The sequence below is a fragment of the Alosa pseudoharengus genome, unplaced genomic scaffold (assembly GCF_046254945.1).
Source record: "Alosa pseudoharengus isolate Yale_2024_CS ecotype anadromous, Long Island Sound unplaced genomic scaffold, YU_APseudo_1.1 YU_APseudo_1.1_scf_22, whole genome shotgun sequence".
Classification (NCBI taxonomy): domain Eukaryota; kingdom Metazoa; phylum Chordata; class Actinopteri; order Clupeiformes; family Clupeidae; genus Alosa; species Alosa pseudoharengus.
In genome coordinates this window covers 27,580,271-27,595,270 of record NW_027468680.1, presented here as the reverse complement: position 1 = coordinate 27,595,270, position 15,000 = coordinate 27,580,271, and the positions used below count along the sequence as shown (strand labels likewise).

The 15,000-nt window shown below is 47.1% G+C and overlaps 1 protein-coding gene across 1 annotated transcript in view; it reads right to left on the bottom strand.

The window, feature by feature from the left end:
- dph6 (diphthamine biosynthesis 6) overlaps nt 1–15,000 on the bottom strand; it is a 95,869-nt gene that overhangs the window by 9,809 nt on the left and 71,060 nt on the right. The window contains exon 13 of the mRNA XM_076299549.1: nt 1,287–1,526. Within this exon, the coding sequence (XP_076155664.1) occupies nt 1,287–1,526 (240 nt within the window). The remainder of the gene's footprint in view (nt 1–1,286; nt 1,527–15,000) is intronic.

Below are 15,000 nucleotides of genomic sequence, written 5' to 3'. Positions count from 1 at the left end.
TTGCACCTACACACACCTACACACACACACACACTTTGCACCTACACACACACACACACACACACACACACACACACAAACACACACACACACACACACACACACACACACACACACACACACATTCTATTATCCAAGTGTCAGTTGGACAAAGCTTGGAGCCCACCACTCTCAGTGCACACTTGCTCAGAAGGGCAGTGCCAACACCCCACCCGCTGGCAAACAGGTGGGTGCGAGATTGGCCCCCTGCCCCTGCTTGAGCGTTTTGGGTGTTCATGTCCCTCTCTGAGCGACATCCGTCCTGCACTCTACTTTCCTCTCTCTCTCTCTCTCTCTCTCTCTTCTCTCCCTCCACCTCTGTCCATCCCTCGCTCTCCTCCTCACTCCCTGAGCTGGGCCGATGGCAGCCTGCTGGAGTCTGGGGAGGCGCGGAGGTGTGTGTGTGTGTGTGTGGGGGGGGGGGGGGGGGGGGGGGTAAGCTGCTCAGAGGGTTCAAGCCGAGCTCTGGGAGGGTGACGCGGGTGGAGGTGCTAGGGGTGGAGGGCAGAGGGGGCGGAGGAGAGGGGAGGGGACGGGTGGAGGGTGGTGGGGTTAAGGATTAAGGAGGCTCTAAGGAAGACATCTGCTCCTGTGCCGAGCTCCATATTATCAAAGACACCAGCGTTTCCCAGATCATCAAGTTTTCATGAGCGCTCATACTGGTAAATATCAGCTCTTTTCCTCCAGAGGTGGGAGGGGCGGGTGATGGGGAAGAGAAAAGGGAAGCAGTCAAGATCTGCTAGTGTTGTGCTCACGCAAATCACATGTGCGTTTAGGGGGAGAGGGGATTTTCAGAAGTGACAATAGCCACGGTCACCCGAGAGTCTGGGTTTCGCTCGTCCTTGAGTCACAGAGGAGATCGGCCCACAGAGATTTAGCCAAAAGTCTGTTGTGTTTTAAAGGCCTCTCTCTGGCATGACCCACCACCGTCTCCACAGACAGTAATAACCTCCCCAAATTGCAGCCTAACCCTGTGCAGACTATTAAACTGACAATCTGCTATGTGCACCACATTAAGCATCCATCCTGTTGTTAAACCACTCAAAGATCTAGGCTTGCAACACTCATCCACTCATCCTTCACAGATGACTCACTAAACCTCAAGCATTTCCTATTCTGTCCCTTTGCAGAATCCAAACGAGTTGCCACCAGAATGGAGTATTTCTATCTACAGAATGAAAAGTAGCTTAAAATAAATCCCCAAAAAGTAAATAATAAATATAACATATAAATGGGAGGTGACTCACCTCGGCGTGCCCCAGCATTCTCTGCCAGACGGCCCTGGCGGCGGGTATGTGCCCGGGCTGGGTGACGTAGCAGTGGGCCTGCAGGGCATGGTGCAGCGTGAGGCTGGAGCTCAGTGCCTCCAGCACGCGTGCCATGTGGCCGAAGCACAGCTGGGCCTGCCGCGCCGCTCCCCCCGCCACCAGCTGCATGCTGCAGGGGACCAGCGCGATCTGCCCGGCGCAGAAGGCTGCCTCGTCCACCTGCACAAACAAACACACACACACACATTCACGTCAACATATGTGTATACAGTATGCACCTGTGAACGTGCATACACAGCACATCACAACAGGCATAAACATGCATCCTACCTTCAGGCATGTCACTGGAACAGTGATTACACTGATTAGCCGCATGAAGTAATATGTTAAACATATAGAAAGGTTCTCTGTCCGTGAGGCTTTATCTTATAGTTCCCAAAAGGCAAATGGCACAGACGTTCACAGATGCCTATCTGCCTTGGCCTCAGCAATAAAGCTGCTCTGAGCAGAGGATCCACACAAGTGCTTACTCGTGTCAGTATTTCCAGCTCACTCGATTTATTTTGGAACAACGGCCAAAATTCGATCATTGCTAAATCCTGATGCGGTGATTTATGAGGTGTTTTGGAACTGGCTGGCACATGGGCCCATGGAGGAGCTAGCTGGAGGAGGCCAGAGGGAAGGGAATGTGTGCTGGGGGAGGGGGGCTGCCGAGTGTGTCTGTCTCGGGGGCCCCGTCAGGTGGTGGTGGAGCAGACGACAGACACATCGGCGAGAGAAGCACTTCATTATTCTCCAGGGACGGGGATGGGGAGCGCGCTGGAACTCACTTCGGTGCCATTTAACAGCGACTGTTGAGGTACTCCGAAATGTACGTTCCGTTTCTAGAACACCAGCACCACCCCGAGAACACCTGGCTTGAGTTACCCCTTCCCGTCTCATCCTGAAAACGCTTTTGCATCCATCCAAGCGTCTGGCGCAAAACACTTTTTCAAGGAGTTTATTTTCTTTCCTCCATGCACATGCCTCTCTTCTTTGCTTTCTCCTTCTCTCTCTCTCTCTCTCTCTCTCTCTTTCTTGCAGCGGGGCTCGGCCATGAGGTTGATGCACAGGCTCCTCGGTTCGGGGAATAAATCTCGCCTCAAAATCAATCCATCGCTTGAAACACAATTACACACTCCCCCCACTGCTGGAGGAAAAAAAGGGGGCAAGACGGCAGCGGCAGCTTGGTAACATGTCAAAAGTGATAAATGCCTCTCTGCCTCTAAACAGAGAAATGGCTTGTGATGACATTGTGCTTTCTCTTAAATTAAGTGATACCAACTTATCGATTGAGATTTGAAACACACCCTCTCACACCAGCAAACATCCAGAGAGAGTACAAGAGACCTTTTTTATTTGGGCAAGGAGACTACTCTCTGTTGAATTTTTCACACACCACGGGGTAAACGTATTTGTTTCTCAAACACAGTGCTGGGTAGTACACCATGAATCCCCCTGGCTTCCAATCAAGGAGGTGCAACAATCAAATTAGTATCAATTACAGAGCTATGTTTGAATAGCAGAGCATCAATTAACAAGTTACACCTTTCATGCTATTTTGCCACCTAAAATGTACGTTTCACACTATTAGCCAAACGTGAGCTTCTATTTTTTGCACGTGAGCTTGCATACATCTTAACTGTTGTGCAAGATCATTAGCATAATTAGCTATGTGATAATTAGCTGGAAATCTGAGATTAACTCTTGTTAGGGAACAGTCCTACAATCAATCCTGTTCAGCCGCCTAAAATCCATATGATTAATGCAGGCAGATATGCAGGATGCTAGCTGGCATTTAGAGAGGTCAGGCCCAAAGAGACTCATAGGGCGACTGCTAAACTGCAAGGATCAAACTGTGGCCAGTCTGCTATGGCCTGAGTAAACAGTGTTAATTGGGGCTCTGGCAAAGGTATTTAACACTGGTGAGCCAGGCTGGAAAGGGGGTGGGGTGGATGGTGACCTTTCCAGGGATCAGAGAGGAACTGATCAATTGATACCTCACGTGAAACAAGGTCTTTAACCGCTTAACATACATAAATGAGGATCACATTTCCAAACCAGATTATCAGATTAAGCAGTGACTTTGAGTATTAGTCCAGGCCTTTGGAAATCTATTCTTCCCCCGTGCCGATTTAGATAGCCGCACGCTGGTGCTGGAACCAATCAGCATTCCACAAGCATTTTGCACGATTCTAAAACAAAATAAAAGTTTCGAAGCAAAATGGCAGCTCAATGGCATGTTCAGATGTGGCTGAGGCATGAGTAAGTGCTCTTCCCCGCGTTAGTCTTAATAAAATCAGCAGTTTTTGTGAAATGTGATTTGAGAATAACAGATCGGGAGGAGGAAAAAAAGAGGGACGCTTAGCTGGAGGGGCGATACAGTCACATCCATTTCCATAATCATATAGGTTTCCCATGATTCCTTGCTCCTGGGTTCACTTGTCAACTTTGATGAATCCTCAGCATCTGCCTCTGCTGCTCCAAATTACCGGGACAGGGCTGGAGATGGGAAGGGTTGGGGGTGTGTGTGGGGGTTGTGGTGGGTGGGTGGTTGGGGGGCTTCTGGCTTTCAAATAGCTGGATCAATCACTGGATCATTTACCTGCAAGCGTTACCCGGCAAAAGTGCGAGCAATACATCTATGTCGGCAACGGCAACGGCACGGCACAAGCGGCCCGAGACGTCTGCAACAAATCGTCATTGGCATTCCACTTATGAGCCATCAAACGCCATCAGATCCTCACCGCGGAATCCCAGATCAGCTCGGACGCACGCCGAGGATCTCTTTGGCTTAGCGAGCCATCAAAAAACCCACACCGCTTTTTATCTAAAAAAGAGAGAGGAGGTGGGAAAGGGGGGGCCTTATTTGTTGATTTGAATATCAAAAGAGGCCACAGCAAAGCCCCTCGACTGTTATTATACAAAAAACTCCCATAGCTTCACCAAGCAGGTGTGTAATGATCAATTATTAAGGGCCTGGCTCAGGTGACTCCTTGCACCAAGGGGGCGGGGGCATGGCTTTCTGTGGCGAGCCTGCGAGGGGAATACTATTTACATAAAATTAACAGTTCAAAAGAATGAGTTCACACACCAATCAAACTTGTTAATTGACTGTCAATGGCGCGTCTCTGAATATACAACACAACTACATTATTCATCGGCGCGTGTTGACAGGGAAGACAGTCCAATTTGCATGGGTGTCCTAAACCTGATCAACAACCGCTGTGCCACATGCATTTTTAATAGGCCAGGAAGAAGCGTTTAATATTCATTAGGGTCAAACAATCACATATTTCATTTAACTTTCCATCGCTTGCAGATTATTTGTCAAAAGACCAACATAAAATATAATTGTTCTGAAATGGGGGAACATTCACAATTTTTTTTCAGCTGCATTTTTACATTGCATTACACAGCAAAGAGGTTATTACAACAATTTCTTTGCAAGACTCAAACATTTCACTGCTTCTACTAAAAATAATTATTTCAAACATCCAGTTCTAAAAATGGCCTGCAATTTACATTTCGCCGCCAGTGAATCTCATTGCAGGCTATTAATGTGAGAGGGGATGAAATATGACGTTATGAAACTTATTTCAGACTGATTTCCTCACAGCAGCGAAAACTTTATCCACGCAACACTTAGATCTATCATAACGCTGGCCACTTTCACTGCATTAATTAAATGCGTGTTTTTGGCTTCATGCTTTATCGACCTTTATTTCATGGCTTAAACACCATCATTTTTCATAAAGCCAATGGTGTGTCAAAAGGTCATTGAGCCCCAAGGTCTCTGCTGGGTTGGAGACTCTAACACGTATGTAAATGATCGCTCTGACTGGTCTGGGCGCGGCAGCTCTGGAACCTTCTGTGACACTTCAACACGTCTGAGGTGTTTTAATGGTCTTTTATGGAAGTCTCTGAGGCATGGCTCTGACTTTACATATTTATATTTGTGTTGTGCGACGAGGTGTTGGAGGTGACCTTTGGGGTATGTATTTTTCCTGTCTTTTTTTCTCTTCAGGGTGTTATTTCTGGCTGAAGTGGTGTTTGGTGGAGAGGATGGGCCATGCTGGGTAAAGTGACCTGGTATTGATGAACAGTCAGGCTTCTCACTGGCTCCAAGGACATGCCGAGGAAAAAGAGTGCTGGGCTTTCATCAGATATGCTAATGGTCCCATTTCCCCCCTGAATCATGCATAATTGAACTATGGAAAACCTAATTCCAATGTGTATATACTCACTGCCATAAACCAAGTCACTTTACACTAGAGGTTTGCTGGCAAAAGTAAATCAAACAAATCAATATGGTCTTCAGGCTACTTGGATTTCTTCTTCAACATCCCTACATCTATACAAGGCCTATAACACCACATAATCAAAGAAAGTATTATATATCAATATAGTAATACCAGTCTGATTGTTTATACAGAGGACTGACATGAAAGATGGTGGTGTACCTACAAATCACTCAAAGCCTAGGACAAATATGGACAGATCTACAACATCAAAGCCACACAAATGGCCTAAATAAAGTATATATTATACTTTCTTGAAAAATGCACATTGGTCATTGTAAAATAAATATTTGATCATACGTTCTAATATAAGTTTAGTGTAAAACTGTCACTGTAATATTCCTATTGAAAAATAAGTATTACATTCCCATTGGATTTCTTGAGTGACATTGTTCAGTCCCTTTTTTTGCTGTGGGTGGCAGTTTGTCAGGTCTGTGTGCTGTGAATTCATCTTCAGCTGACTTCCAGTCTTTGGGCTTCTTCAGCATTAGTGCATTCAAAGGCAATCACGTCTCCCGAGCGGGAGAGCACTAGGAGACGGTCTCGCGTCGCGCTCGCGCCCCCGAGGTAATTCAGATCCTCTGACACTCGCAGCCATTTTTTAACAAATACTCAAATTCTCATCGCATGCATAACCTTTCTTTCCCCCCTGCACACTGCTAAGTTTCTGAGCAGTGCGGCCTCATCACCAAAGGTGTCTTCATGGGAAGCAAAACAAAAAGATGATGTGTATATAAAAAAGCCCTTTCTGTCTTGTGCTTGTGCTCTACTTTAGGCCTAACCCTTCCATGCTCAACTGTCACACATCATCAGCGTTATGGGAACAGCCACATAAATAGCCGTACAAGATGCACAAAGGAAGGCCAACGCCGGGGACCCCGCTGCAACATCCTCCCAGACTAAGCACAACCACATCCCCCAACAAACACACACACACACACACACACACACACACACACACACACACAAAAAGCAACAACAAAACGAGTGTATGATCCCACACACACCAACAACAGCATTTAACACTGTGACGACAGCCGGGTTAGTGTGTGGATGATGCTGGATAGGGGCAGACGATGCTTGCCCTCCCCCCTCCTCCGCACTCACCCATCCCTGCCTCCCCTCCTCTCCTCTCCTCCACTGTCCCTCCACACGCAGCGGTGTGGGTCCAGCATTCCTGCCTGTCTGACCTCGGCATGCCCACATCGGTGTGGATAAGTAACACTGTCACGTCCGCTCTGTGTCAACTTTATGCTGATTGCTCTCCTCTATCGCTCGTTGGCCAGCGTAAACAAGGTCAGGAGCGGAGAGGCTTTTCAGATACCTCACACCAGCTTATTCACCATAAGGAAATATAATGTGTTGTCATACAAAATATATAAATGCTTAAATTATTATACTTTTGCTTCATAAGTTTCATAATATTAATTCAATTGAATTATTGAATTGTTTTTGTGATTACAGTGAAACTTTTAACCTCTGCATTTTATGTATTACACCCTGGAGAGAAAATGCCTGTAAATGTTAAAGGGCTTCACTAGTAAGGTGACAAAATGAGGAGAGCTGTGGCGGCCTGTGCAGAAAGGGCGAGGGGGGTACAGTTTCCCTTTGCGTTAGGGCACAAATGCCCCGTCGCCATCAGCTGTCTCGACCTCTGATTTTTTGACAAATTGGTTGTGAGGCTTTTACGACTGATGCACATATCGCAAAAATCATTTCTGCCAAGCTTCCTCTATGACCTGCCCGTGGGACATGACAGGCTCCTCGACGCATCGCTCGATCAAACCGGATCTTTCCAGGACAACGCAAATGATGACAAATTCCATCATCCCGCATTATGCGCTTTCCCGCTAATCTGCCTAATTCGAGAGAGTAGGGGAGGGTTTGGCCGTTTCAGCTGAGGGGCATGTTGTCTGATTGAATGATGCTGAAGCCACAGCCCTCCTCTCTTCCCTCTGTCCCTCCCTTCCTCCAGCTCCAGCTGTGACCACCTCTCCTCCTCCTTCCTTCCCTATCTCTCTCTCTCTCTCTCTCTCTCTCTCTCTCTCCCTCTCTCCGCTGCCCTCTCTGTCCACATCACCATTACTTTTCTTCTTCTTTTTTAAATCGCCACACTGTCAGGATCTAACAGTAAGACTACCTGAGCCTCTGTTTTGGTTGTGAACTTGGTACATGGTGAGAAAGGGAAGAAAAAAAAAACAATGTGTGAGCCTGGGTTCTTTTCAGCTGCTCTCTGTGTGTGTGTGTGTGTGTGTGTGTGTGTGTGTGTGTGTGTGAGGGGAGGGGGGCAGAGTGAGCCGCACACACTTTGTCTTCCACCTGACCTCCAGTGGCACATCAGCCTGTCACATTGGGGGAAGATGCGGCCGGAGACGGGACGGTCCCCCTGCATCGGCCACTGGAGCAATCATTTAGCAGATAGGATTCGGCCACTTGGACACGCCAAGGTTACGTGGCCCGTGCTGCTTAAAGCAATCGGACAACCTGCAGAAGACATCTATAAATAAAAAAAGGGGGAAAACAGGAGGAAGAGGATGGGGAAGAAAAAGCAAAACAGAGGAGAAAAAGTCTCCTTGAACTCGAGCTGGTAGTTCCGTTTCCTTTCAAAAGATGGCAGTATGACTGCATGGTAAAAAGCGAGAGGGAGATGGCCATTACTCCACACACAGGCACAGGCACAGGCACTGCTTCCTTACAGGGCTTCTATTTTCTTAAAACATACAACAAGCCAAAGAGCCAGAGAGTGTATTTTCTTTGACAATAGGAAAGCTGTCTTGGTCAAAAAAAATTGCATGTTACTGTCAGCAACTCTGTTGAAGGTTATCCGAGTTTAATCTTTGCAGTTTTTATGTGCTTCTCGTACACAGATCATCAAAAAGAGGAAAACATTTTTGAAATTGTCATCTTATTTTCAATATAAATACAATTTATTTTAAATGATAGAGTTCTATTGAATAAAAAGCATAGAACATTTTTTTGTCTAAAAAAAAAAAAAAAAACATTTATCTCATCTTTTAAATTTTGTACTATCAATTATGAAACTTCATCCTTTCAAAAGTCTTTTCAAAGTCATATTTGAAAGGCTAAAATTAATTTAATTCTGGCGCACAGAATGCATCAGTGCTGACATTCATACTAGCTGACACACACACTTACAAATACATCCGTATGAATAATAAATGGATGTAACACTGAACACGTTGGTGTGTCGTCCGGACCACAGACTGGCTTAAAACAGGACACGGTGTATTATTCATCCGAAACACTTTTATATCTGTAGAATGTGCTAAAATGACAATGGCTAATGAAAAATGAATGACCCAGGTTAAAAGTTACTGCTCAAACGAAGCCCTCGATGAGAAATTAATGACCGCGTGAGTGCCCAAAAGTAAATGGGACATAAATGTTAATATCATTGAGCCATCAGTTTTTACTGCTATTAAAAACTAACATCTCCTTAATAAATTAAGACAAAACTGCAATGCTCGGCCACCATTGCATGAAGACCCAATAATCATGTTTCACCAGAAGCACTTAACGTCAGGCTCAATAGAACAGAGTTGTGGGAATATGGTGAGTGTAAAAGGGCTGAAAAGTACACTCAGAATATGCGCTTCTACTCAAGCTCAGGCCCCCCTTTCCGACTGGCCAATATTTGGAGAGCTCCCGACGCGTCCCCTTAAAGGGCAGTGCTACGCACACTCCACCTGTCTTCACACTTCACGTGGGAGAGAGCCTAGTTAGCGAGCACATGGCCTGACTCCCCATGTCTCTGTTTGTCCATCACTACACCCTAGTGTGAGCCTCCCCTCCCCTCTCCTCTCCTCCCCTGCTCTCTCTCTCTCTTCTCCCTCAACGCTGAGTTTCACGGCCGTGTGCTATTAGCTCATCTGCACCGTGGCTCTTCTTTGGCCTCCCAGTGTCGTGTCGTTTAGAATTAAGCAATGCTGCGTAGTACCGAACGCCATACACCCATATACTGTGTTGTCAGTGCTGTGTAATGTCTTGTTGTACCATGCAGTCTTGTGTTATCTGGCATGTTGTGTGGAGTTGTGTTTTGTTGCAATGTATTTTGTGTTGCTTTGTATTCTATACCTGTGCGTTGTGCTAGGCAGTGTCGTGACATGTTGACTTGTTGGTCAGTATTGTGTAATGTTTTGCAGTGCTGCGTTGTGTCTTGTTGTTGTCTGCTGGTCTGGACAGTGTCATGGAGAGCTTTGTTCTGTTGTGTTGTATTGTGTCATGTTGCTTTGTGCTGGGCAGTGCTGCATGCCCCGAACGCCACCTTCATCACCGAAGGCAGAAGACCACAGCCACCTACAAATAGCATGGCTAGTTTCCATAGTAATAGAATGGTCATACATCCCCCCCTCTCTGACGGTTATCAAACTGGACAGCACTGGCCGACTTTGTTCTCTAATCATTGCAACATTTATAATTCAGTCTATTTATGCCGTGTCCAAAAGTGGAATTGATCCCTTTTTGTTTTGAATGTATCTCTGAATCGGCTCTGATGGCTGTCAGCATAAAATTACATATTTTTGCTGTACATTCATAAAAATATGAGTATCTGTCACTGGTGTATAGCAAAGGCTGAGAAACTGTTGCAAATATGGTGAAGGGTGACATGGGAACGCTGGCTCTTTTGAGATCTCAGGTTGATACATGCTGTCTACCCCCCGCACGCTCTGATGGCACGCAACACCAAGAATCTGCGGCCACGAATAAATCTGTCACATTCCGACAAGCGTGTGTTTGCATTTGCTTTCATTTGATTATGTTGTGTTCCACCTGCGACACAAAAGGCTAGTCGTGTTTTGAACGGCTACTCCGAAGACGACACCGTTATTAATTTATTTTCTGGAAAAAAAAAAAACGAGTGAATGAAGCCACTGCAATAATGTCAAACTGTCAGAGGGAGCAATTCACTAAGGCAGAAAAAAACCAAAAAACCCTACAAAACACACACCAATCTCCCCTATGTAAGGGTTCAGCATTGAGGTGTGTGATGACTCCTGGGCTGATACACACAGGCACACACACACAGTTTGGGGTGTGCAGATGGTCTGTGGTGTGAGTGAATGTGGTCGGGCGTGTGGGATGTGGTGTGGTGTTTGGGGTGTGCATAAGTGTCTCATGTGTATTTGTGACGTGTGAATGGACACGCGTGCCACAGTGTGTGTGTGTGTGTGTGTGTGTGTGTGTGTGTGTATGTGTGTGTGTGTGTGTGTGTGTGTGTGTGTGTGTGTGGGATGTGGGATGTGATCCCCTCTCTGCCTTCCTGTGGCTTGTTGACATGAAGCTAGGCAGTCAGGCACCAATAATACATGAAGAGCTGTTCAGAGGCAATTAGGATCAGTTGTCAGGGCCCGGGCCCGTTAATGAAGGGAGCCGAGGAGCTGAGAGGGCGGCGGGCGCTGGGGCACACGGCGGCAGCGGTGGCGGTTGGGCGGGTTGGCGGGTTGGCAGGGCGCGCGGGACGCCGATGCGCTTTGACAGATCCAGTCCTTCCCGTGTCCTCGGCCGGTACAAGCTACTACCAGCCCTAACGATGTCGCATGGCAGGCAGATAATCCGCCTCACACGGGCTATGATTCGAGAAAATGACTGCTGCCACGACGGGTCAGCCTCGGCAGGGTCACAGTGGGGAGTCCAGCGGTGTGTGCGTGTGTGTGTGTGTGTGTGCGTGTGTGTGTGTGTGCGTGTGTGTGTGGGTGGGTGAAGAGGAAGAGCTTGGCTGGAGAGGCATGAGGAGTGGGGGTAGGTGGAGAAATAATTACCCCCCACCCTGCTTCACCTTGCTCTTGTGCACTGCATGCTTGGAAGACTAAGGCGGAAGGATGAGGGGGGGGGGGGGGCGGTGCCCTTGCGCGTGGGCTTTGGGGTGCCCTTGTTCCCTCACCCTAGCGCCCCGCCCTTCACTGCCTCTCGCCCTTTGCTGTCTCCGACATGGAGGAAGCCGGCTGCTGCTACGGCAACCGCCCGTATGTGTCAGAGCGCATATCCATCTGTGCACATGGGAGTGGGTGCTCTCCCAAGCCAGCGAAAGACACTGGGAGATACAATAAGAGAGAGAGGGGGGGGAGAGAAAGAGAGAGAGGGAGGGAGAGAGAGAGAGAAAGAGAGAGAGGGAAGAAGGGAGAGAGAAAGAAAGAAAGAGAAATTGGCAAAATGAGGGAGAAAGAAGGGAGGGGGATTCTGTTATTATACCCTCATGCTTGCATGTGGGAGGTAGCGTTGGTGCCCTGGTGTAATTGGTCCTTCTGTCTTGTCCTGTCCTGTCCGGTCCTGTGAGACCCTGGATGAGAGCAGAGGGCTCCTGCCTGTGCTTCAGATGGAGTCAGGCAGGGGCTGAGTGCCAGAGAGCTGGAGTGTGGACTGTGAAGAGGACCCCACCTCCCCCCACCACCAGCCTCCACATCACCTCCACACGGTCTCACCACCCCAACCTCCGCTATCTGCTAACCCACCACCCCACACACCACATCCCCCTGCCATGCAGCCGACTCATTGCGCCAGCCAATGTCACCCGGCATCAAACACACGGCCAGGTAGCGGGTGAGTCACCGCCTGACCAACCCCCGCCTCTGACCAGGGCGATAGAGACGGGGGGTCCAGCGAGGTGGAGGGCACTGTGGGTAAACAGGTGCGTGTTGTGTTCCCGTTTTCCCTTGGAGGGAGAGGGGGAGCGGGGGTGTCTCTCCCCATCTGCTAGGCTTCGGTGGAGCGCTGAATGAGATCCACTGCAAAGAGCCATCAGGTGTGTCTGCTGGCTTCACGTGCACCCGGTTGACCCCGGGAAACTTTGGAGACCGGATCAGTCTGTGCATGAGTAAGGCCAGTGTGACGCGAATCTCCACTCAAAGTATGTGTTCCGACCTGACATGCCAGTCGATGACTAAGACCTAAGCAGGGGCATTCTTGGTTTTGTGCCTTTGTGATATAATACAGTAATTTTCGACAGGAGGCAACAGGAAGTGTGGTAAACATAAATGCAACCAGCAAAATTAAAATAACAATAAGGTTTCCATCAACACCAAACACAAAACTGCTCCAGTCATGAATCATTCAAGACGGGGCAGGGCAAAAAGAACCCTCTCTTTTCTTCGATCGGACTCTTCCAGGATTTTGTCTCCAGGATGAGTGCGAGTGATCGTTTAGCTGCATTCATTAGCACTGATAGCATCCGCGCAGCACAGCTATTGTTTCAGAGGGGATGAGTGGCGAGCCTTCCCACTGTTTTTAGCCTGCAGCGCCGCGCTGTTATTGGCGCATTATTTCATGCATGCTCTCCTCTTTTATCAACTGCGTTTGAAGTAATGTTAATAGACTAGAAAATTGAGACATTTATGAAGTATGGGCCGTGTTTATGAAAAAATCCATAAAATATGATGGGGGTGGGGGGTGGTGGGTGAGGTGAGATTAAAGGCAGGTTTTAATAGATTATGACGAGGCGCGAGCGTCAAGGGCCGTCAACGATACTCCTCGGGGATCGCTCCGTTTTTATGGGATTAATTCTGTTGTATTAAAAATGAAGTTAAACGTCCTAATTAATCTGTACACTTGGCATAACCCACCCTCCATACCCCCTCAACACACACACACACACGCATCCTTGAATAAGACCCTGTGGCCCTGTGAGCCTTCACAAGTCTTGCTTTTCAGCTAATTACCTTTCCGTGGGTAATTGAGGTGGATGAGGCTTCCGTCGATGGTTTGTTTGTTTTTGAAGGGTGGGGAGGGATAAGGCAAAATCATCACTCTTCAGCCCAGTGATGCGTTCTGACTGGAGACGAATAATGCATCTTCAAATACAAGATCTGCTCATCTTAATTGCCAAATTTTGTCTAATATCTTCCTTTTCTGACAAAAACTGATGTGCTATTAATCAAAAGCAATTTATGGAAACACATTTTTTTATCACAGCTTAACCCCCAGTGGAGCCCTCAGCCTTTAAATTCCAATGTGAAGCCTCACATGGGATACAAAGTCCCACTCAGATTACAGTTCTATGTATAATCATCAAACAAACAGGCTAATGCTGTTCACAGAAGACAGAACCTGAACAACACTTAAGCATAAAGGAATGGGTGAACATCATTCCTGAGCTCAATAACAAAGAGGTCAGGCCTGGCTCTTTGTTTCAATGTGTTATCCCTACCCCCCCCCCCCCCAAAAAAAAAAAGATTATTTAAATTTCTTGGCCCCCCTCACCAAAGCAGGCCACTGCTTCTTTTGACAATAATTGTCAATGTCACATCCACTTCCCCAACTACTCAGTAGCACCATTTTGGCAATTCGCAAAATCCAATGCAAATCCAATTCTGTGCCCACACGAGGATTTCCACAAAACAGACTGCCGCTCCCGACGGACAAAGAACTAGAGGGTCTATTCCCTAACCTAGGACAGCCGCTAGTGTGCCTTCCCAACAGCCCTCCCCCAGAATTTAATCTGTAAATAGAATTGGGAACAAACGTCCTCGGGGTATTGTATTTGTCTTAATCTGAAAGGGGAGATGCTGTACAATCCTGGCGCCAATGGGGCCTCCACACAAAAGGAGATTTTCTGTCTTGGAATTATGTAATTATAGAATCATTTGAATTCCTCTCCTGCTCATTGGCAGGGAACCTCAGGAATGGCTGGCATTAAATCACAAAGGTGTGAGGCAATAAGCAATTTGGACCCCACACTGTTAACTACGACTCTGGCTAATGGAGGGTCAATTCATGCCATCTGCCAACATGTGAGCTTAATCGTCTGTTATGAGAATAGATTGAAAAAGCAGGGGACTTTTCCGTCTTATTCTCTCCCCCATGCCTGATGACATACCAATGCTATTCAAAGCAATGTCATATTGTTGAAGAAAATGAAGGCTTTGTCTTAATGGAAGAACGGTCTCGGAATAACTCAACTCAACACAATCTTTTTATGTCATATCTGAAGCCTTAAACCGTACCTTCAAGACTCACTCCCCTGTGAACTGTAGCAAATACCCTTTAAGGCCTAATCTGCACATTATCACCGATATCCCCAAATGACGGAGCATGTCCAGTCTGCTCTCTGTGGTAAATCCAGACAAGGCAATAACCACCATTAAAAAAAAACGGCCCGTTTACTGTATCAGGGACATTATGCAAAACATGACCCCAAACCAGAAACTAATCAAGGGGAAACCCGATAGCAAAAAACAGGAATAAACAAAACAGAAATTGAATTATCTTTTCCGTGCCTCATGCTTGATTTCCCCTAAACGATCGCAAAACATATTGAAAGCCTACAGCGATAATCAGTGAACGCTATAAAGGTTAACTAATTCCGTAAATCACACTGGATCTGAATCTGTCATGGAGCC